Source organism: Bos grunniens, chromosome 24, assembly GCF_055505025.1.
Source record: "Bos grunniens cultivar Pamir isolate PY7600 chromosome 24, Bosgru_T2T1.0, whole genome shotgun sequence".
Taxonomy (NCBI): Eukaryota; Metazoa; Chordata; class Mammalia; order Artiodactyla; family Bovidae; genus Bos; species Bos grunniens.
In genome coordinates this window covers 42,510,237-42,533,688 of record NC_141188.1, presented here as the reverse complement: position 1 = coordinate 42,533,688, position 23,452 = coordinate 42,510,237, and the positions used below count along the sequence as shown (strand labels likewise).

General features: G+C 44.5%; 1 protein-coding gene across 5 annotated transcripts in view; it reads right to left on the bottom strand.

Annotated features, from left to right (window-relative positions):
* Positions 1-23,452, bottom strand: part of PTPRM (protein tyrosine phosphatase receptor type M) — a 665,820-nt gene that overhangs the window by 68,871 nt on the left and 573,497 nt on the right. For all 5 annotated transcript variants that reach the window (XM_086373135.1, XM_086373137.1, XM_086373136.1 and 2 more), the window contains 2 exons: positions 14,764-14,851; positions 1,887-1,960 (listed from right to left, as the gene is read on the bottom strand). In XM_086373135.1, the coding sequence (XP_086229261.1) occupies positions 1,887-1,960; positions 14,764-14,851 (162 nt within the window). The remainder of the gene's footprint in view (positions 1-1,886; positions 1,961-14,763; positions 14,852-23,452) is intronic.

Genomic DNA, 23,452 nt, shown 5'->3' with positions numbered 1-23,452 from the left:
GTTGCCATTTCCTTCTCCAATGCATGAAAGTGAAAAGTGAAAGTGAAGGCGATCAGTCGTGTCCGACCCTTAGCATGGACTGCAGCCTACCAGGCTCCTCTGTCCATGGGATTTTCCAGGCAAGAGTACTGGAGTGGGGTGCCATTGCCTTCTCCACAAAAGGCCCCCAGGACAAGCCTAATCTGATCACAGCTACTGCTCAGATGGTGACTTAGAAGACGCTGAGGGCTTACGGCATCCTAGCCTGTGATGGGGCAGAATACAGCCCGACCAGACACTGTCCCTCTGCTCAAGGACCCCAAGGGCTGGAGGGCTGCACTGCAGTATGAACAGGGCTCCCCTGGACTCTTCCCCAGGGAAGGAGCATCACAGCAAAGATTGTTCTTACTTCAGATTCTAAGTTGTGAGGCCTCGGGGAGAAGGTAACAGGTCTCGGGCACCTCTGGGCATTCCTGTCAAGTTCTCCCTAAACATTTCCTGAACAAAGGAATAAGTCAGTGTGCCCTAGGAGGAAACTGTGAGTTAATAAGAAGTTCTGCCTTGGGTTAGCTATGTTTCTGGTCATTAGCAAAAGGAGAGTCTAGGGGTGTGTGAAGACTGAGATATGAATTATTCTTCAGATAATCCTCCGTCAGCCCCACCCTCAACTCTATAACCCCCAGTGCCAAACCTTCCCAATGAGCACTACCCAAATATCCTGTAGAATATTGTTGTTGTTCAGCTGCTAAGTCATGTCGGACTCTTTGCAACCCCATGGACTGACTGCAGCACACCAGTCTCCCCTGTTATCCACTATTTCCCACTAGCTCATGTCCATGAGTCAGCGATGCCATCCAACCATCTCATCCTCTGTAATTCCCCTCTCCTCCTGTCTTCAATTGTTCCCAGCATCAGGGTCTTTTCCAAAGAGTTATTTTTAGATAACTCTTAGTGATTGTGATGCTAATATTCTTAGTAATACTCCACAAAGACAAGAAAGGAACCCACACATCTGAATAAAACCTGTGCAAAGAGATGCTTGTGGATTAAGAACCAGCATGAAGTCCAAGCGCAGAGGACGATGCCTCAGGAGCTGAGATCTCTTCAGTCTAAACTGGGCCTTGGAGGTAACGGCAGTCTTCCCTTGATTTTCAGTCTACTTTTGATTTCATTCATTCTTTCAAGTGAAAACATGCTGTCTCCCAAAGAATTTATTCTAATGTAAGACATTCAGTTAACATGATGCAGAATGAACAAAGAAGCAGGCTTCAATAATTAAGCAGCCTACATATTTAATGACACGTCTTGCGTGTGTCAGAAGTCCTGGTTAACAGCTGCAGACGACTTTGAAGGCAACTTAAAAGTGCCGTGATGACAGGAGATGGCAAATCATCGAATGAGGAATTAGAGAGTTTTGTCCTATTAATATGCAAACAGATTTCTTTAAATGTCAAATAATCCAAGTTATTGACAAAAATGGAAATGCAATTTTCTTAGTCTGCGTAAGCATGGAGTGGCCAAGAGGGCAGAGACTGTCATGGGGGTTGGTGGGGGAGGCTCATCAGCCCGAGGCTGACCTGTCTTCACGGTCAAGCTCTGCACGTATGGGACAGGGCTGCTATGTTTGGTCGAACCTGTGTCTACCTGTCTTGGAGCAGATACACAGGATGCTACGTGCCAGAACTGTTGGGTTTACTGACAGGTCAGAATACGTGTTAGTCACTCAGTTGTGTCCGACTCTTTTTGACTGTGGCCCACCAGGCCCCTCTGTCCATGGGATTCTCCAGGCAAGAATACTGGAGTGGGTTGCCATTCCCATCTCCTGGGGATCTTCCCAACCCGGGATCAAACCTGGGTCTCCTGCATTGCAGGCGGACCCTTTACCATCTGAGCCCCAGAATACGTACATCAATATAATTTCCATTGATGTAGTCTGAGTTGTCTCCTTCTACGGTCTGCAGCCTCACCCGGGAATGATCATCTGCAGAAGGAAAAGGACAAGAAAATAGCAATTAACACACGCTGTCTGTGGGGCTGTGCAGAGCTGCAGAACGTGAGCATGTTATAGAGAGGGCATCCACATTCTGCCGCTTTAGAGATAAACAAAGAATTAAACGTTACACCCTTACACTTCTGTTAATACGGGGAAGGGTTTATATTCCTCTGCATTTCACAGCAAATCTCATTAACACATTCTTTGATCGTTTACAGACGTGAAACGCCGGCAGAGGTCTGAAACTTTTACTCAGTCCTGTGGATCACGGCAGGACGAGTTCTTGGACTGGAAGTTTAGCAACTCCATTAAATCACACGTGAGCCCTGAGATTCTGAAGGCTGTCTCTGACATCCACCTTGATGAACAACAATTATAAACCACCACCCAGCTTTCTGGGAGTTGTGGACACGGTTCTAAACTCAATCATTGGACCAGGGTTCTCTCCTCCTGCATCAAGGGCATGGCTGGTGGAGCCAGGCTGGCCCCCATCAGCCATGCCACCAAGTCTCGGCCACTCATCTGGACGAGGGACGACAGCGCCTGCCTCCAACTGGGCTGTTTTAATGATTAAACAAAAACATAAATTCTCAAGCATAGCAAGTCCCATCTAGGGGTCGTGCTGGTGGTATCAATTAGCCACATTAAACATTTTTTCTGCATGGAAAATGTTCTCTATAAATGCTACTCAGACACCTCAGTTATTTCCTTGAAAATCTATCTTTTAAAAAGGAAAGTGCTAGAAGCCCTAAAAGGGGATGGATTTTCGTGTTTTGCTCACTGCCCCACCCCCAATCCCTATGTTTGTGTCTGGAACATTGAATTTCTCCTACTCCCAAATATCTTTCATTTTTAAAATATTTATTTATTTATTTGGCTGCACTGGGTCTTAATTGTGGCATGTGGGATCTAGTTCCCTAATCAGGGATTGAACCCAGGGCCCCTGCCTTGGGACTGTGGAGTCTTAGCCACTGGACCACCAGGGAAGTTCCCCAGATGTCTTTTAAATGAGTCAAAAGTGAACTTTTTTTTTTTTTTTAATGTCCTTTAAAAATTGCTTTTCTAAATTAATGTTCTTTGGGGTAGAGGAATCTTCCTTCCAGTGAAAGCTCTTACCACCCTGTATTTGGAAGATAAGGCCAGCCTCTCTGAGAAGGAAGGACTGCAGGGTCCGAGAGGTGGGTTGGGGGAAGTGCTTTGAGACCCCACTTGCCATGACCCTGGGCAGGGGAGGTCCTGCCTCTACACTGTTGACATTTCTTCTGGGTTAGTGGGTGAGAAATGACACCCCCAGATTGAGGCGAGAGTCAGGGTGCCTGCAGGTGACAGGCATTTGACCCGAGATCACCGGATGAACGGCTGACGGGAACCTATTTATTGTCGTGACCTGTTAATGGGTGAAAGCCAACATTTCAGCTGGTCCCTCAAGTTCAACCCCCTGTGGAGGACCGCTGTACTTGATTCCACAGGAGGAGCTCTGTGTCAAGTTTCTAGCTTTCCTTCATGGGTGGGACTTCTCACTCCAGTTCCTGAAAGATGGTCACACCATTTTCTGTCCGAGCCTTGTAATCAGCCTGGGCTCAATACCTTTGGGCTTTCCTGGTGGCTCAGTGGTAAAGAACCCACCTGCCAACGCAGAGATGCTAGTTCTATCCCTGGGTCGGGAAGATCCCCTGGAGGAGGAAATGGCAACCCACTCCAGTATTCTTGCCTGGAGAATTCCATGGACAGAGGAGCCTGGTGGGCTACAGTCCATGGGGTCACAAAGAGTCAGACATGACTTAGTGACTAAACAACAAAAACAGTAACTACGCCTTTATCTGGAGAGTGGGGAAAAGATGTGTCAGACATGGGCGAAGCTTGGAGGGACAACGTCCCCCTGCTCTGCTTCGAGAACTTGGGCAGTGGGCGTGTGTGTGGTCTCTGGGGCCGGAGTGCCAGGGGAACCCTTCCTTGTGGTTCCAGGCAAGTTGCTTCATCTCTCTGGGCTTTTCTTCCCTGACCTGCAAATGGGGTGTCACAGTGCCTCCCCATGGGGTTACTGTGAGCATGAAGCTAAACCACAGGAAGAGAGGATCGGAGAGCCTGGTGTCAAGCGAGTGATGGAGAATGCCCGCTGTCGCTGTCACCACGTGCTGGGGTCAGATTCGCGGGCATCTCTTCTCACCACCTTTACAGTTGCTGCCCAGACTGACAAGAGTGACCCAGGAATGGACCCCGGGCGAGCAGAAATTCTCCCGCGGCAGACATGCTCTGAGGACTAGTATCCTGGAATCCGTTTTGCTTAAAACCAGAGGCTGTGGTCCAGAATTGGCCTGGGTCATGGGGAGGGGAGTTCCTGGGGAACGGGGTACATGTGGATGGTCACGGCTCTCGTCTGTGTCGGAAGAGCCAGCACCCACACACGATGTCAGAGGGGAGTGCCGAGCAGTTTTCCGGGTAAAGCCATTTGAGCTTCCGAAAAGAAAGATGCTACAATAGGACCAAACCCCGCTCTGCTGCAGCCCCTGGCCTTCAGTCAGCTCCTCTGATGCTCAGCTTTACTCCCTGACTTTCCCCGGGCCGTGCTTTAAAAGGCAGGCACCGCATCCAAGCCTTTCAAGCCTCTGACCTGGGGCTGTCTCAGAATCTGCTGTGCTCCCTATCAGAATCCCTCCTTTTCCAGGCTTTATTTCCCTGGGAGCCTCAGGGGGAGTACTGCCCATTCCCCACAATTTACTGCCACTGGGCATCTCAAGTAGTTCTGGAACGTTCTCATTAGGGAATTCGATCTCTGCAAAGACTGCACTCTCATTTCCCATAAACAGAGCCTTTGAAATAATTTTCTTACCATCTCCTACTAGTCACACAAAGTTTTGTGTTTTTTAAACTTCACTGCTATTCTCCAGTTTGTTTTTTTTTTAAAGATGAACACATGTCAAAGATTTTTATTTACTTAATGACAGAATCAGGGAGATGTTATAACTGATTCAGGGAGAATTTACAAAGCAGATGTAAAGACTATCTGATCTAGTCATCTAGACAGATACATAGAGACTGATCTATACAGGTGTAGAGCTACAGATAGGTAAGTAGAAGTGCTGTGCCACGTTGCTTCGGTGGTGTCTGACTCTTTGCGACCGCGTGGACTGTAGCCCAGCAGGCTCCTCTGTCCATGGGACTCTCCAGGCAAGAATACTGGAGTGGGCTGCCGTGCCCTCCTCCAGGGGATCTTCTTGACCCAGGGATCGAGCTCTCACCTCTTACACCCCCTGCACAGGCAGCTGAGTTCTTTACTACTAGTGTCACCCGCGAAGCGCAGGGACAGCGGGGAGGTACAAATTAGGGATTTGGGGTTAACAGATACACAATAGGATATAAAAATTAAACAAGGACCTGCTGTATACCACAGGGAACTACATTCAGTAGCTTGTAATGACCTATAATGGAGAGCATCTGAAAAATAGTATATATGTATGTATAACTGAACCAGTTTGCTGTGCACTTGAAACACTGAAAATCAACCATTTTTCAGTAAAAAAAGGGAAATTACTCTCTTCTACGAATAAAGGCAATAGCCTTGCAGGAGTCTGGCAATTCACAGCACAACCAGCCCTGTAGGCCTGTTTGGGGACCAGGAGAGCAGGGTAGAACTGAAAACTCCACATAGCCACTTTCTGGGGAAGATGAATTTAGCGAGTGTTAAAGCATAAGGAGGTAAAGGTTTGGAAACAGGTTGAATCCTTCCCAACAGCCCCTTCGTCTGACTCCCCTGGCATCTGCTCCACAGCTTTCCTTTCCCACCCCTGTTTGTGTGCAGTGTTGCACAGAGGTTAAGATCACAGACTCTGGAGTACAAATCTCTGCGTTTGCTCCTAATTCTGTCACTTTCTAGTTTATGCCCCTGGACAGAGTATTTACCCTCTGTGCCTCAGTTTCTTTCATTGTAAAATGGAAATAACATAGTGCCTACCTTGTAGTGCTTTTGTTCAGACTGAGTTAGTGTAAGCCATGCATGGGTACACAGCTCTGTCACTCGCATCGTTACTGCTGTGACTTCAAGACCTGATATTTTCACCTGAACCATTTCATAATTGCCTTCAGATTCCTCCCTCTCCAGTGAATCCATGCCAAGAGCTCCTTTTCCTTTCTTTTTATACTTTTTATTTTGTATCGGGGTATAGTCAATCAACAAACAATGTTGTGATAGTTTAAAATGAACAGGGAAGAGACTCAGCCATACCTATACATATATCCATTCTCCCCCAAACTCCCCTCCCATCCAGGCTGCCACATAACACTGAGCAGAGTTCCCTGTGCTATATAGGACCTTGCTGGTTATCCATGTTAGATCAGATCAGATCAGAGCAGATCAGTCGCTCAGTCGTGTTCGACTCTTCGCGACCCCATGAATGGCAGCACGCCAGGCCTCCCTGTCCATCACCAACTCCAGGAGTTCACTGAGACTCACATCCATCGAGTCAGTGATGCCATCCAGCCATCTCATCCTCTGCCGTCCCCTTCTCCTCTTGCCCCCAATCCCTCCCAGCATCAGAGTCTTTTCCAATGAGTCAACTCTTCGCATGAGGTGGCCAAAGTACTGGAGTTTCAGCTTTAGCATCATTCCTTCCAAAGAAATCCCAGGGCTCATCTCCTTCAGAATGGACTGGTTGGATCTCCTTGCAATCCAAGGGACTCTCAAGAGTCTTCTCCAACACCACAGTTCAAAAGCATCAATTCTTTGGTGCTCAGCTTTCTTCACAGTCCAACTCTCACATCCATACACGACCACGGGAAAAACCATAGCCTTGACTAGATGAACCTTTGTTGGCAAAGTAATGTCTCTGCTTTTGAATATGCTATCTAGGTTGGTCATAACTTTCCTTCCAAGGAGTAAGCATCTTTTAATTTCATGGCATAGAGCAGTGTATACATGTCCATCCCAAACTCCCTATCTCCCTGTCCCCTCCCCCGCATCCTTCCTCCTGGCAACCATAAGCTCACTCTCTAAGTCTGTGAGTCTGTTTCTGTTTGCAAGTTCATTTGTATCACTTCTTTTTAGATTCCACATATAAAGGATGTCATTCGATATTCTTCACTGTTGGATTTACTTCACTCAGTATGACACTCTCTAGGTCCATCCATGTTGCTGCGAATGGCATTATTTCATTTTTATGGCTAATATTCCACTGTATACATGTACCACATCTTCTTTATCCATTCCTCTGTAGATGGACATTCAGGTTGCTTCCATGTCTTGGCTATTGTAAACAGTGCCGCAATGAACATTGGGGTGCATGTATTCTTTCAGATCATGTTTTTCTCTGGATATATACCCAGGAGTAGGATTGCAGGGTCATATGATAGCCCCAAATTCCTTTTCTAAGACACAATTTATTCTAGCCCCACCCAGTTTAAACCATTCACTATCAGCAAAGAATTGATCCTCAGTGATCTTATGAAACAATGGAATCTGAAACGATCACTGTAAAAGATTATTCTAAATTTCTTTACTCGGAACAATCTCTGTGACATAATATTAAGTGAAGGAGAGTGAGTTGCAAGCAGCATGTCTCCCGAGAGTCTGTTTCTATGAAATAATCGAATGCACTTGGATGTGTGTGTAGGAGCATCGTGAGCAACCAGAGGGATGGGACATCTGCTGGGTGGCAAAATTGGGAGGCATGTTTCTTCTTCCATTTATGATTTTACACACCACTTCAATTGTCTACATAGTTTGCACTGTCTTAGGAATCAGAAAGAAAACAATAAAAATCTGTTTTTATTGCTCAAAATAAAGCCAGCAACGTCAAGCCATAGAAAAAAGAGATTTGAAGGAAAGAGAAATAAAATGTTAGCAGAATTTGAATTTGCTGGGTGAGGTGCTGGCCAATTTCCCCCTCTTTACTGCACACATTTTCTTGACTGTGTACGAATTGTTTTTCAATTGGAAAAAGAAACCTATTTAGCCATGGATGAGTGGAATAGGATCAAACTCCAACTAATGTTTATATAATAGCCACAACTCAATGTTACCCCATCCAGAAGGGTAATAAGCTGCCATTTTGAGAAGCTTGATCTGCATCAAATGTCTGTGCCATTCCTCTAAGTTCTTCCCTGTTTACTACATGAAATAGGGCAAAAAGATATTTTTGGTTAAGAGATAGGTACATTAAGACTTGGTCATAACAAACCATTGCTTACTGCTGAAAAATTATGATCTGCTTGTACTTTCCTGCGTGTATGTCTGCATGCGTGTATTTATGTATGTGTGTATATACTTATGGCATGAGTATATATACATGTATATGTATACACATTATGAATGTGTATGTATGTATTTATGTGTGTGTATATACATATGTATTTATGTGTGTTTATATATGTATGTATGGGTGTGTATGTGCTCAGTCACATCCAACTCTTTGAAGCTCCATGGACTATAGCTTGCCAGCTTCGTCTGTCCATAGATTCCCCAAGGAAGAATACTAGAATGAGTTGCCATTTCCTCATTCAGGAGCTCTTCCCACCCCAGGGATCGAACCCGCGTCTCCTGCATTGGCAGGCGGATTCTTTACCACTGAGCCACCTGGGAAGCCCATGTATGTATGCACTTGTGTGTACATAAGTCAGTCTTATTTGTGTATCTGTGTGTACACATGTACACACACACATAGACACACCATATATATGTGTATATATGTGTGTTTATGTGTATATATGTCTGTGTGTGTGTGTGTGTGTGTGTATGACTGCCTTTGCACATCAGAGGCGGGGTCATTAGAGATTTAAAGCAGGTCCCTCAATCCCTAAACCACGTTATTTATGCCCTTTTTATCAAGTAATATTATGTTTAAAACACCTCCATGTAGCTTCAAATATTTTAACATTTTCATATTGAATACGATGGATCTGGGTCACAGCCTTGCAGCTGGAACCTGTAAGTGATTAGCTGTTACTGCAGCGGCAGAGATGGCGTCTGTCACTACGATCTTTCATCTCTAACCAGTTCTCCCCTTCTGCTAAATATTGATGACATGTTTAAGGCAAACTGGAATCACGATGATCTAAGTAACATTTGCCCTCTGACAGGAGACTCAAAATTAATTTTAATTATTATTGATTGCTGCAAATAACAGCCTTGCTCTCCCAGTGGATACATCCTGCCAAGGGCAGGTGCTGTACTGGTTTCAAGGTACAAGAGGCAGAGGGGCCGAGGTAACTGAGAAGAAGTGCTGGGCATCCTGCCACCCCTGCCCCCTGCTCCAGCCTGGGGTCTTTGCCATTGCCCATTAGGGGGTGGGGGGCCCAGGTCCAGCCATACAGGATCAGGGTGAGAAGAAGGAGCTCTGAGCTGAGTGCTGGAGGCTCCGTGCGGCTGTGGGTTTTGTGTTGCTCACTTCTTAGTCTTGCCTTGTGCCTGACTTTTTAAACTGAGACCCTCTGTCAGGGATGCCTACTCCTTTCAGGCTCCTGGCAGATCCCTTGACTCTAATTTTATTTTGCCTAATTTTCCTAGAATTTATCCTTTTCTTTTCTACATGTGTTCGGTGGGTGTGTTTCTGTCTTACTCTCATCTGCTGGATTTTTGATGCTGGATGCTCTCCCAGTACGGAGAAGGCAATGGCACCCCACTCCAGTACTTTTGCCTAGAAAATCCCATGGGCGGAGGAGCCTGGTGGGCTGCAGTCCATGGGGTCGCTAGAGTTGGACACGACTGAGCGACTTCACTTTCACTTTTCACTTTCATGCACTGGAGAAGGAAATGGCAACCCACTCCAATGTTCTTGCCTGGAGAATCCCAGGGATGGGGGTCCTGGTGGGCTGCCATCTGTGGGGTTGCACAGAGTCGGACACGACTGAAGCGACACAGCAGTAGCAGCAGCAGCTCTCCTGGTGAGTCTTATCCTTCTAAACTCACCTCCAACTCTCTCTCTCTCTCCTTCCCTTGTTTGCTTTTACACCTAACCTGGATCGCGACAGTAGTCTGTCCCTCAGAAGTGACACGGGGACTGTTGGAGTCGCTCCATTAGCAGGAAGAAGCATGCTGATTTAAGACAAAGTCCTGGGGATGTGCAGCCCTCTGCACGGGCCACAGAGACGAGATTGCTGGTAAGGACCTGGGCGGGACAGACTGGGTCTCATTGTCCTCTTAGTCACCTCACAAAGCATGGGGACCCCGAGTGCAGATGAAAACTAGACCTCAGAAGGGCTCCTCTTCACGTGAGAGTCGAGGGTCCCCCACTGTCAGGGCTGCACCCCCTTCCCCTTCCCCACCCACCCCAAGCAGCTGTGGGCAACTTCAAAGTAGCTTTGGGCTACTCCCCACCTTGTGACATCCTCATCTTCCTAGTACCAGACCGGCACCACGCTTGCCCCGCCCCTCCGTGACACAGGCTCCTTTGCACATGTCAGGGCTTTTGTCTCAGTAGTTCTCACTATTAAAGCCCCTCTAGGCTGGGACCAAGGCCCTCCACGCCCTCCATGCTTCCTCCACAGACAAGCTGACAACCACCAGTCCTTTGCCTGAAGATTCACTACTTTACATCTCTTTTGGGTTCCAGGCCTGTCCACATGGCTGCCTACTTGAAACCCATCTGAATATGTCAAAGGCATGGCAATATGTATTTGGATTAAACTCACAAGCTTTCCATGCTACCCCTGAGCTCCAAGTCACTTTCCCTTCCAGGGTTACACAGCTTGTAAACGGCCCGTACTTCCGTCTGTCTATCTGTTCGCTCACCCATTCTCCATCTACCCAAGTCAGGAATACAGGAGCCACTTCTGACTCCATGCCTTCCTGGAAGCCATCTATTTCTTCTATTACATCATGTCGTATCATATCATATCCTCATCCTACCATTTATCTGCACATCTATCCATTATTCTATCATCTATTCAGTAGAAGTATAGTTGATTTACAATATTATATTACTTTCAGGTATATAAAATAGAGATAGTAAATCAATATTTTTTATAGCTTATACTCCATTTAAGCTTATTATCAAATATTGGCTGCACTCCTTGTGCTGTATGTGACATCCTTGTAGTTTATTTATTTTATACTTAGTAGCTTATACCTCCCAATTCTCTACCCTGTCCTGCACCTCCCTCCTTCCTCGCCCCCACCCCACAGGTTGTTCTGTGTATCTGTGAGTCTGTTGCTGTTTTATTATATTCGTTTGTTTTATTTTTTAGATTCTACACATAAATGAAAATATACTGCATTTTCCTTTCTGACTTATTTCACTTAGCCAAATACCCTCTAGGGCCATCCAAGTGGCTTCAAATGGCAGAGTTTCATTCTTTTCTTCTGACTTGCATCTTATTTTCTCAATTGTAATTGTTAGTCACAATTAAGAACTGCTGAGATGTGTTATCGTAAAAATACAAAAAATTTAAATTTGACTCTTTGTGAATTCTCCAGGCCAGAATACTGAGTGGGGAGCCTTTCCCTTCTCCAGGGGATCTTCCCAACCTAGGGATTGAACCCAGGTCTCCCACATTGCAGGTGGTGGATTCTTTACCGGCTGAGCCACAGGGGAAACCCAAGAATACTGGAGTGGGTAACTTATCCCTTCTCCAGCAGATCTTCCCAACCCAGGAATTGAACCGGGGTCTCCTGCACTACAGGCATATTCTTTACCAACTGAGCTATCAGGGAAACCCAATTTAAAAATTAAAAAAGATAAAAAAAAAGAGTGGAATGAAAAAATGAACTGCTGAGAGTATTAGGAGGGCTCTGCTTGTGTGTCTGTATACATGTGTCTGTGTGTGTGTCAATGGTGGAGGGAGTATTCGTTTATACTTGGAGGGGCTAGCTCAGCAAATGTGTAAATAAGGGAAAAGTTCAACTTACTTAAGAACAACAGCCAATAAACAGTTTTTAAGCATCATTAAAACCATTTTATATGCAAACACTGTTGTAAAACAATGAATGTGATCATTAAAGCACTTTTATGTTCTCTGAAAAGCAATAACAAGAATCTCCAGGACCCATTCCCTGAATCCCCCAATTCCTCATCCTAGTTAGAGTGCTATTCCCAAAGCCTGGGCTCCCTGGAGCAGGCTTCCCAGCCAGAGAAACTGAGTTTTCTACAATCACAGGATTTCTTAGGGTGAAAGGGAGATGTAATACTCTTCTCTATGCCTTTAAAGAAACAACCAGTATGAGTATATACATTAGAGTGATTTAGGGAAGTATTTTTATTCTTCAAGTCCTCCTACAACACCAACAATATCAAAGATTCATTTTTGGTATAATTAAAAACATGTGTGTTAGTTGCTCAGTCGTGTCAGACTCTTTTCGACCCCATGGACTGTAGCCCAGCAGGCTCCTCTATCCAAGGGATTCTCCAGGCAAGAATACTGGAGTGGATTGCCATTCCCTTCTCCAGGGGATCTTCCAAACTCAGGGATTGAACCTGGGTCTCCCGCATTGAGGCAGATTCTTTGCCGTCTAAGCCACCAGGGAAGACTGATTAAAGACATACAGAGTCTCAGATGAAGCAGTTCCAAATGGTGATTGTCAGAAGGGTGCTCAGCATGGCAGTGGCTTCATCAGACCTACCGGGGAGCTCAGGCTGAATTGCCCACACACCCAGTGAGGGGCTTCCCAGGTGGCTCAGTGGTAAAGAATCTGCCTGCCAATGCAGGAGACGCAGGTTCAACCCTTCGGATGGGAAGATCCCTGGAGGAATAAATGGTAACCCACTCCAGTATTCTTGCCTGGAGAATTCCATGGACCAAGGAGCCTGGCTGGATACAGTCAATGGGGTTGCAAAGAGCTGGACACAACTGAGCAGGAGCGCAAGCCCCCCAGTGAGACAGTGCTCAGATGTGAGTTCCAGCACCAGACTGGACACGCAGTATCAGACTCCTGCTAGCTGGGGTGGATGAACAGTGGCATCTAAAAATCGGCAAACCCTATTTTGGGAGCCCTAATAGTCTTTTGTAGGTGGTCTAAGTGGTTAATGTCTCAGAATGTGCCAGTGTAGATGCTTACAGACAATTATATAAACAACCAGACAGTTCTAGAGGGATTCTTTTTGAAGGCAATAAAAAACTAGAAGAAAAGGTAACCATTTGTAACTACAAGGAAACGGCAACCCACTCCAGTATTCTTGCCCAGGAAATCCCATGGACGGGGAGCCTGGTGGGCTACAGTCCAAGGGGTCACAAAAGAGTTGGAGATGACTTAGTGACTGAACAAGAAGAAGGATGAACTTGTACAACATTATTATGCTGAGTGAAATAAACCAGACACAGAAAGAAAACCCCAGCATGATCTCATCTGTATATGGAATCTAAAAAATGTCGAATCTATAGAAACAGAGAGTAGAAGGGTCATTACCAGGAGCTTGGGAGGTGGGGGAACAGCTTTGATGGGGGTTGCTGGTCAAAGGGGACAGAGTGACAGCCACACAGGATGACTAAATCTAGAGAGGAAATGTACAGCATGATGACGAGGGTTACTAATACTGTACTGAATCCAGAAATTTGTCAAGAGAGTGGATTTCAGGTGCTTTCATCACACATGAAACATGACAACTATGCGAGGGGACGATACTGTACTTCACTAGCTTGACTGCAGTCATATTTTGCTATTCATAGATGTGTAAGTCACCATACTGTGGCCTTCCCTGGTGGCTCAGTGGTAAAGAATCCACCTGCAAGGCAGGAGCTGCAGGAGACTCAAGTTTGATCCTTGGGTCTGGAAGATCCCCTGGAGAAGGGAATGGCAACCCGCTCCAAGATTCTTGCTTGGAGAATTCCATGGATAGAGGAACCTGCTGGGCTACCATCCATGGGATTGAAAAGAGTTGGACATGACTTAGCACATTCACTGTGCTAAGTGACACTGCTACAGGATCTCAACCGTCCCACCAAGAAACATTAACCCAGGCAGGTGAAAATCTAACTGCACTTACACCATCAAGCAAGCTAATACATCGCTCCCTGGGACTACCTGAACCTTTCAAATTTGTTCTCTTATAAATAATAGGGCTGGATGGGCTAGGTGCTTTGTATTTCACACTGGTAGTGTTTGTTCTTTAAATTAACGTATCTTTAGAAACAGCATTAATTCTGTGAGTACCCTGTTGGTACTCGTGTGGCTTTGAGCAGTGCAATGCAGGGATGGATGGCTTCAGCCCTGGAAGAGGGAAGCTCATCAATCTACCAGGCCTCTCCGCATCGTTACGGAACATTAATGAGGCTGGGCTCAATTTAAGAACCGACTGAGACATTATGGATTGGTGGCATTCCGCTTCATGGGAACTGGGAATTTCTGAGTTATCATCTCAGCTCTGTTGCTAATGAGTGTTGTGATACGGGGACGATCATTTAACTTCTGCATTTCAGTTTCCTGTCCTCAAAATGGGGCTGTTACTGACCTCCTTATCCCAAGTGTCCCAGGATTAATGAGCTCGTGTCTGCTGAGAGTCCCGGGCTCCTGGCATCGAGGCGTGCTTCGAGTTGTTATTTCTATTCCTTCCCAAGAAGCAGCTGGGAATCATCAGATCTGTTTTGTTTACTCCTTCCAGAATGCATTTTCTTAGCATTTGCACATTACCTAAGTTACCCAAACTTTATATCTAAAAGTAAAACCAGTCCCACAGCAAGACACAGGGACGTAGCGGGGGTATTTAGGTAGCTTTTCTTTTCCTTAAGGAAAAGCATCACACCAGCTTTTCCGGCGAGATGAAGGCAGTAATTGCACTGCAAATTCTCGCTGCATGAGGCCGGTGGTCAATCTTAGCAGATGTGAAAAGAAAGTTACATCACAGTGCAATGATGCTGTCAACACTTACAGGCAATAATATTCCCATATCTGTTCTTCATTCTGTTTTCATCTTTCTTAGCAGAGTCCCATGGTGCAGACTGCCCTTCAAAGAAGCTCTGGAAGAAAGAGAAAAGTGACATGACGAATTACAATTCGGTGCAGTAAACAAACGCAGGGATTTTAACGACGGAGGGTGTTCTTAAAAAATGTACGAGGGTCAAGGAAGGAAAAGAATGTTCACAGGAAAGAGATAATGGATTATTAAACTACTTTATATATTAAATATTTAGGTTTTTTTGTTTTCCTTTAGTTAAAATGTTACAAATATGGATGGGGACTGAAGAATAAGCCCCCAATTCATCTGTAGGATGTATTAAAAATGGCTGGGTGTTTATCTCTATTGTACTTGAATCTTTAATAGAGAAAATTTAACATTTCTTTCAACTTCTTAATTATGTTATCATCCTTCAGTGTTCTCCTATGGGATATAAAGATATCATTTTTCTTCCCAATTGCAAACTGAAAGATTTATTTTTGGTTAAAATTGAAAGTAGGTAAGCTAAGACTTCACAACTTCAAGCTTAAAATCCTCTAAGAACTTCTGCCAGAGTTTTCCCTTCATTTGCAATGGAGCTTAGATGTCCATTTATTTAAGGATTTGGCATTATTAAGCCCAGGGTCTTTAATCTTTGGGTTAGTAGTCAGATATACATTTTTCCATTCAAGTTATAATGAAAATGTCCTCTGCTATCAGCTGACATGTGAAAAAAAATCTGGGATTTTAGTTTCCACTTTAGTCCACATTCTGTTTCACCTTCATGTAGTCGACAATACGAGGAAGTGTTGGGAGGAAGGATGGTAGCGAGCAGCATTTGGTGACACTGATCTGTTGTTTCTCCTGTACCTACTTTTACATTTCTGGCAGCAACTGGGAAAGAAGAGATGAGCAGGAGGAAGACGTGAAGGCAGAGCAGGTGCCTGAAAGCATTGTACTGAAACATTCCAGGGCCAGAGCACGTGCTGCCAGGAACTCACATCCTCAAACACACCTCAAGGCGGCTTCCCAACTTCCCTCTTTAGAGCAGAAAGCTCCTTTCCGCTCCCTTAATCTCCATCCCCCCAGAGCATTTGGCCATCTTGGCTATTTACCCCAGTAGCTACTATTAAGTGATCAGTCTGGGGTTCAACGGAAACAATTTATGATCCCTTTTCATGGGTCCAGTTGTGTCCGATCAGTTGAACTGCTCCTTAGTACGATTGTGGTGGGGACACATCTGCTCACAGACCCCATGGCAAACAGTTTTTAGTGATGGCTGATTTACGATGTGGTGTTAATTTCTGCAGTATAGCAAGGTGACTAGTTATACACATTCTTTTTATGTTCTTTTCCATTATGGTTTATCTCAGAATATTGAATCTATTAATAGTTCCCTGTGTTATATGGTATGACCTTGTTGTTTATTCATTCTGTACACAACAGTTTGCATCTGCTAACTCCAAACTCCCAGTTCATCCCTCCCCACTCCCAATCCACTCAGTATAATCCTTAGTTGCATTTGACTTGCTACAGATGACATTATTTTGTTCTTTTTCAATGGCTGAGTAGTATTCCACCGGAGAAGGCAATGGCACCCCACTCCAGTACTCTTGCCTGGACAGTCGCTAAAGAGTCGGACACAACTGAGTGACTTCACTTTCACTTTTCACTTTCATGTATTGGAGAAGGAAATGGCAACCCACTCCAGTGTTCTTGCCTGGAGAATCCCAGGGACGGGGGAGCCTGGTGGGCTGCCGTCCATGGGGTCGCACAGAGTCGGACACTACTGAAGCGACTTAGCAGCAGCAGCAGCCGCAGTATTCCACCATATATATGTATATATAAACATATACAAATATGTTTATATATTTCTTCTTTATCCATTCATCTGTTGATGGACATGTAGTCTGTTTCAATGTCTTGGCTACTATAAATAGTGCTACTATGAACATAGGGGGTGCATGTATCTTTTTGAATTACAGTGGTTTTATCTAGGTATATGCCCAGGATTATAGTAGTTTTGTCTAGGTATATGCCCAGGTATATGCTGGCTAATATGGTAGTTCTATTTTTAGTTTTCTGAGGAACCTCCATACTGTTTTCCAAAGCAGTTGCACCAACTCACATTCGCATCAACAATATTAAATTGCCCATCTAAAATTAAGGTATCTTAGTCACAGTCATTGTTGACTCCTCGTTGTCTTAATAGTTTTTACATTGTATTTATCATTTTGAAAAAAATCATGGAGGCAGACAAGGATTAGATGAACTACACACTAAGAGCTGTATTAACAGATTCAGAGATTCAGGAAGAGAAGGGGTGGCAGAGGATGAGATGACTGGACGGCATCACTGACTCAATGCACAGAACTCTGAGCAAACTCTGGGAAATGGTGAAGGACGGGGACGCCTGGAGTGCTGCAGTCCATGGGGTGGAAAAGAGGCGGACACGACTTATCACTGAATAACAACCACAGATTCACAATGTATTCTGCTACTGAAGGGTAGGATGTCATGCAATGCAGGGCAAAAACAAGAAAAACATGTTAAGGGTTATTAATAAATTAAATCAATAATACAGTAAAATCACGAGTTAATTCCATCTAGAACAAGACCATTATAGGATAAAGGATTTATTCAGACATGTAACTTCTGTTCCTCCATAAAATATGCATTTAAAATAGCTTCAGGGATTTAAAAGTCATCCTCTTTTTCTGAATTGTGTCATTGTTATTCTATGAGTGACAGTTATTTTACCGTTGAGTAATGACTATTATTTGACTTCCCTTATGACATTTTAATTCTATTAATACTTTGAGTCTGTCGCGATGTAATTACCAATTTCATTCCCCTCTGCCTTCTCCACACGTGTGAAACTTTCCACTTTGTTTTTTTCACGGGAAGATGAAGAAGGGACCTGATTCTGGGAAAGACCCGGGTGTCTTCCAGGAGATCCCTGGCTACTAGTTAACTCACCACAGGATAAGAGATAGACAGATAGGAGGGAGGCAACTATGGCGCAGGGAGGAGGCACTGGCTCCATGAGTACAAGGAGATGCTCTTGGGCCATGGGAGGCAATGCCACCCTGAGCCACTAATGCTGGCTCCTCCCCACTCTTGACAGACAGATGCTCTCCTGTGGAGACAGCGCTCACATCACACTTGTGTTTCTTTAGCATTGGTGGTGATCACAGGAATTCCAATAGCCCTTGCTTTAAAAAAAATTTATTTAAAACATTTTATTTTATATTGGAGTATAGTGGTGTGCTGTAGTCCATGGGTTCCTGAAGAGTCAGACATGACTGGGCAACTGAATAACAACAGGAACGTAGCTGATTTAGCAATATTGTGTTGGTTTCAGGTGTACAGCAAAGCGATTCAGTCATACATATACATATGTCTATTCTTTTAAAAATTCTTTCCCTCATTTCCCCATTTATCAGAACATTGAGCAGAGTTCCCTGTGCTATATGGCTGGTCCTTGTGGATTATCTATTTTAAATATAGCAGTGTGTACATGTCAATCCCAAACTCCCAATCTATACCCCATCCCCCAACCCTTCACCCCTGGTAACCATAAATTCTCATTCTCTAAGTCTGTGAATCTAAAAGTTATCTTAATTTGGCTGTTTTCGTGTACCTGGTGACCAGGAAACAGACAAAAGCAATGAGATGATAACCAATCTCCCTGCACTTGAGCTCTGCATGCTTTTACAAGGGTGGGGCCCATGCTCTCCATCTCCCAGCACTGACCACACGGGTAGGGGTATCGATAAGTGAGCAGGATGAAGAGTCCATTGCCTTGACTAATATTCATGAGAACGGCAGCCATGGAGGACTGCCTGCCTGATTTATGTTGAGGATAGGAGAAACAGAGAGACCTTACCACAGACCAGCTCATCACAGACCAGCCTGGGTCAGACCTCAGTGCTTCCTGACTATAAATCCATGGTTCTTCCAGTGCCCCTCCCAACAAGGACTTTGGAGGGGATAACAGTTAAATCCACACATGACCAAGGACTGCTTTCCAATCTAGGCCATATCTCCTTGTCTCTAAATGAAGGTTTACAACAAGAGAATATGAGATGTTGAATTGCTTCCCCAAAACAGGAAATTTTAACTCCAGGTATAATGTGGTTGTCACAGGGAAGGGATAGCAAGAGTGAGACAGCAGAAGTGAGAGTTCTTGCCATGAACCTCCCAGCTTCCTATCCAGGAATAATATGAATAAGTTTAAGTGGCAAGATGTATTTTCTTTAAACAAAAGCAAAACAAAGCAAACCAAAAAGCTGCTTCAAGGAAATGATCAGATGGCTGGTGCCACCCATGCTCTCCTAACTCGTGAATTTGCTGACGGGGTCTAGCATATTCTGGCACAGTTTTGCTTCCAATTACGCAGCCAATCTCCCCCGGAATTCACTCATGATGAAAACCATGTGTTCTTGTCTTTGGCTTGTAACATCAGTAATATACCTAATGGGGAACTCAGAGAGTACAAAAGGACTTTCTAGATTGATAACTTGGCTTTGTTTCTTTTTGTTATGGAGATGATCATTGTAAAAATTTCTAAGATGGACCCAGTTGTAAATGTCACCGCTTTCCATTAGCGTACATTTTCAAAATAGTTGAGAAAATATTTACCTTAGACTGGATTCCCTCTTATTCCTGCAGTAGGATGAAAGTCAACTTTTTAAATTTCTACTTAGAAAATAAAACTTTGTCTGTAGCTCTAGAGCCACTTGGCATTCAGAGAAGCTGTGACATGAAGATGGGTCTTTGACAGAGTGAGTCCCTGGCTGCCTTCCTGGCTTGGGAAGTCTGAGCAAAATAATAACCAGGGCAGAAATGCAGGTCATCAGGGACATGGAACACAGTTTCCTGTCTGGCCCCCAGCGAGGCCCAGCATAGATCTAAGACTCCAGAGGCAGATGTGGCTCTTCCTCCAGGCTTTGTCTTCCTGAGGCACCGAGCCTTCTGACTACTCTGTGACATACCACTTTTTTTTTTTTTTGCAGACCATGAGTTGGACAGATAGCTGCTAATAAACCCACTACTGAAATGCGCCCAAGGAAAATTAAGTAATTTTGCTACACAATCATTCTACCATGTCCTTTTTCACAGCCCTTTTGGCTTCTAAATATCTTCTAATAAATGAAGCAAATCGACACACATTTTAGAAGATTTTCTGCTGGGCATTTTTCTTGGGGGTAAGAACAAAAGGTTCTTTGGCTATCTCTTTTATCTCCAAGGAGGTCAAAAGTTGTACGTGATCCAATAAAGCTACATCAACTGAATCACTGAATGCTTTCAGAAGAATCCTACTTGGAACCAGTCTTCCTGAGAAGGAAGAAATCACATCATTTATGAGGCTCTAGAGAAGAGCTGCTCCCCTCACATTTACTGGAAGGAAAGCCAACCAGGTTTTGAATCCTGCAGTGGCTGAGATAGAGAGAGCTTGGGTTCTTGACGAAACACGAGGATTCCTGAGCACAGGAATTTTGGGGGCGATACTCAGCTTACCCACCCTGAAGTTTACATTTAAGTACAACCTTCAAATCCTCCTTAATCTCTCCAGTCTTTGCTTGACTAAAGTTATGAGCAGGTTGTGGTTAAAATCCAATTTAACCAAAGCACAGGAGCATCTTTAAAAAAGAGGCCCAGTGAGACATAGCGAAGGCAATGCGAGAGCATCGTTAGCTGCTGATGAGGCCCTGTCCTCGGAGCAGCCGCATAAAGACCAGCTTGGGAGACACCTCGACAGTCCAGGTCCCAGGGTGCTTTTCACAGCAGGGCTTTTTAAATACAATTTGCGCAGTTAGGCAATATTTAATGTTCAGGGCCTATTTTTAATATGCAGATACAATTCAACGCACCAACTATGGACTTTTTATTATTTAAAAAAACACTTTATGTTATTTTGGGGATTTAAGTTAATGGCCTTGCTATACCGTCTGTTAGAATTTTCATAAATAGACTTAGGCTTTGACTCTACTTAAAATGTAATTAAAGTGTTTCCTCTGACTACCTTAGCTCATATATACTGAGAAGAGGCAGCAAACCGGGGAACACTCTGAAAGAGTAATAAGTCTCAGAAACAATAAAAATGAAGGCAGGCAAGCTCCAGCGAATACCAATGACTCCACATGAAGATGCCACGTGGTCCCCAGGCACAGAGCAGAAGGACAGGGGACATCTCTCACACAGCCATTTTTGTCTGAACAGGAAACACATTTTTGCGATTCAGTAACTTCCTCCCCACTTCTCATCCCACCGTCACTTTCCGCAGGATTTAAAGGTACATCTCAGTTGCCCACCTAAAGAGAACGTGACTCCAAAATGCTGCAGTCTGTTAAAAATGCCACATACAAAAAAAGGAGGAAAAAACCCCTATTGAACAGAAAAGCTGCCTGCAAGAACAGGATGCAGGTCAGGGCTGTACATAATGCACGGTATGTTCTCAGGCAGTGTGGAATCGAGTTTTTTTTGAAGCTTCTGAAATCAAATTTTTTCTCCCTTTCTCATATGAACTAAACTGGGCACATAAAATGACTAAGATCATCACGCTCAAAGAAGGAAGATGCACTCCCTGGTGTGTGCCAAGTCTCTGAACTTTCTTTGTTTTCTGTCCATACGACTTTTTGGGTTCTTCCAAGTGTTGTATTTTATTTGGTCCATATAAACTATTTATTGTTATTGCATGAAAGCAACTGAAGACACAACTATGGCTGCTGGACAAGCCGCAGAGTGGAGTGCCAATGGGAAGGTGGGCCGGGAGCTCAGGGCCAGAGAAGCGGTGGCCACCGGTTACTGCCATCATCAATGTCCTGGATGGAGGCAGCCAAAGGGACTGTGTGGGGCTCAAGAGAGGTGAGGACTGGGAGGACCAGAATCTTGACTCATGTTCTGTTGTTGTTCTTGCTCACTCACTAAGTCATGTCTGACTCTTTGCAACCCCACGGACTGCAGCATGCCAGGCTCCTCTGTCCTCCATTATCTCCTGCCATGCATGCATGCTTAGTCGCTCAGTTGTGTCTGACTCCCTGCCACCCCACGGCCTGTGGCCTGTCAGGCTACTCTGTCCATGGGATTCTCCAGGCAAGAATACCGGAGTGGGTTGCCATCATTATCTCCTGGAGTTTGGTCAAATTCATGTCCACTGAGTTGGTGATGCTATCTAACCATCTCATCCTCTACTATCCCCTTCTCCTGCCCTCAGTCTTTCCCAGCATCAGGGTCTTTTCCAATAAGTCAGCTCTTTGTATCAGGTGGCCAAAGTATTGGAGTTTCAGCTTCAGCATCAGTCCTTTCAGTGAATATTCAGGCTTGATTTCCTTTAGGATTAACTGGTTTGATCTCCTTGCAGTCCAAGCGACTCTCAAGAATTTTCTCTGGCACCACGATTTGAAAGCACTGATTCTTCGGCACTCAGCCTTCTTTATGATCCAACTCTCATATCCGTACATGATGTATGGAAAAACTGTAGCTTTGACTACATGGACCTTTGTTGGCAAAGTGATGTCTCTGCTTTTTAATATGCTGTCTAGTTCATGTACTGTTACTTCTAAACAAATTGAAATCTAAATGTCAACATTCTGATATCTTTAAAAAAGTTGCTAATTAATCTCAGGACTTCAAATGGCCATGTTTTCTTGCAATTTAATTCAACTCCATTTTTGAAGAATTTTTCTATTTTGCGAGATTCAGTGGGTGATGACCTTCTCAGTGGTTGCTCTATGGCCTTCCTGCTCTCTAACATCTCTATTTCATGTGAAAATGGAATTGACGTTTGAAGCCTAAAAAAGTTATGTGATGTTTCGGTGCCCAGAAACACTACCCCTGACATTTGACTGAGTTTAAAAATGTTTTTTATTCTGTTGAATATTGCTCTGAATGAGTGACTTTTTACAGCAATGTCATATATGAATAATATATGCTTATGGGATCTTTGAAGCTCTACCAGGTGAGTCTTTTTATTTCTACTGTACGAAGAAGGGAATTTAGGATCAAAAGGTGTGAAGTGGCTTGTCTGAGATCAGACAGTGGAGCAGCCGAGACTGAGGGCTGTTGGCTCTGAACTCTGTCCCTCACACTTGGCCACCAAGCTGGCCACATCTCACTGTGCGTGTAGCTTTCTGAAGCCATCCGGCCGAGGGTCATAAGCTGTGAGGCATTTCTGCTTCCCACTTTTTGTGGAATAAGCTTGTTGGACAAGGGAATGACGGAGCATGAAATGGCTGGATGGTATCACCGACTCAATGGACATGAGTTGAGCAAATTCCAGGAGATAGTGAAGGACAGGGAAGCCTGGCGTGCTGCAGTTCATGCAGTCACAAAGAGTCAGACACGGCTCAGCAATGGAGCAAGCTTGTTGGATGACATACAACTCGGTTGCTGTCTGCACACTGGTTTTCCGGGCATCCAGGTGCACCCTGGAGGAACCCGCGACCTACCTGCCTTTCAGTCAGCGTGCCCAATTTCAAAACCCTCCTTTTTTCCACCTTGAAAATCACTGAAGTACTAAGTTCCTGCTAATGATACGACATATCCCTCAAGTGAAGTGAAGCAGGAAAAAAATCTGAAAACCACTGATCAAGTGGGCAGAGGAAAAAATACTCTTCAGTTGAGTGATAGAGAAAAAGAGGTAAAAACAGTCACTTTGAAGCCTGGGTTGCTGCTAAAC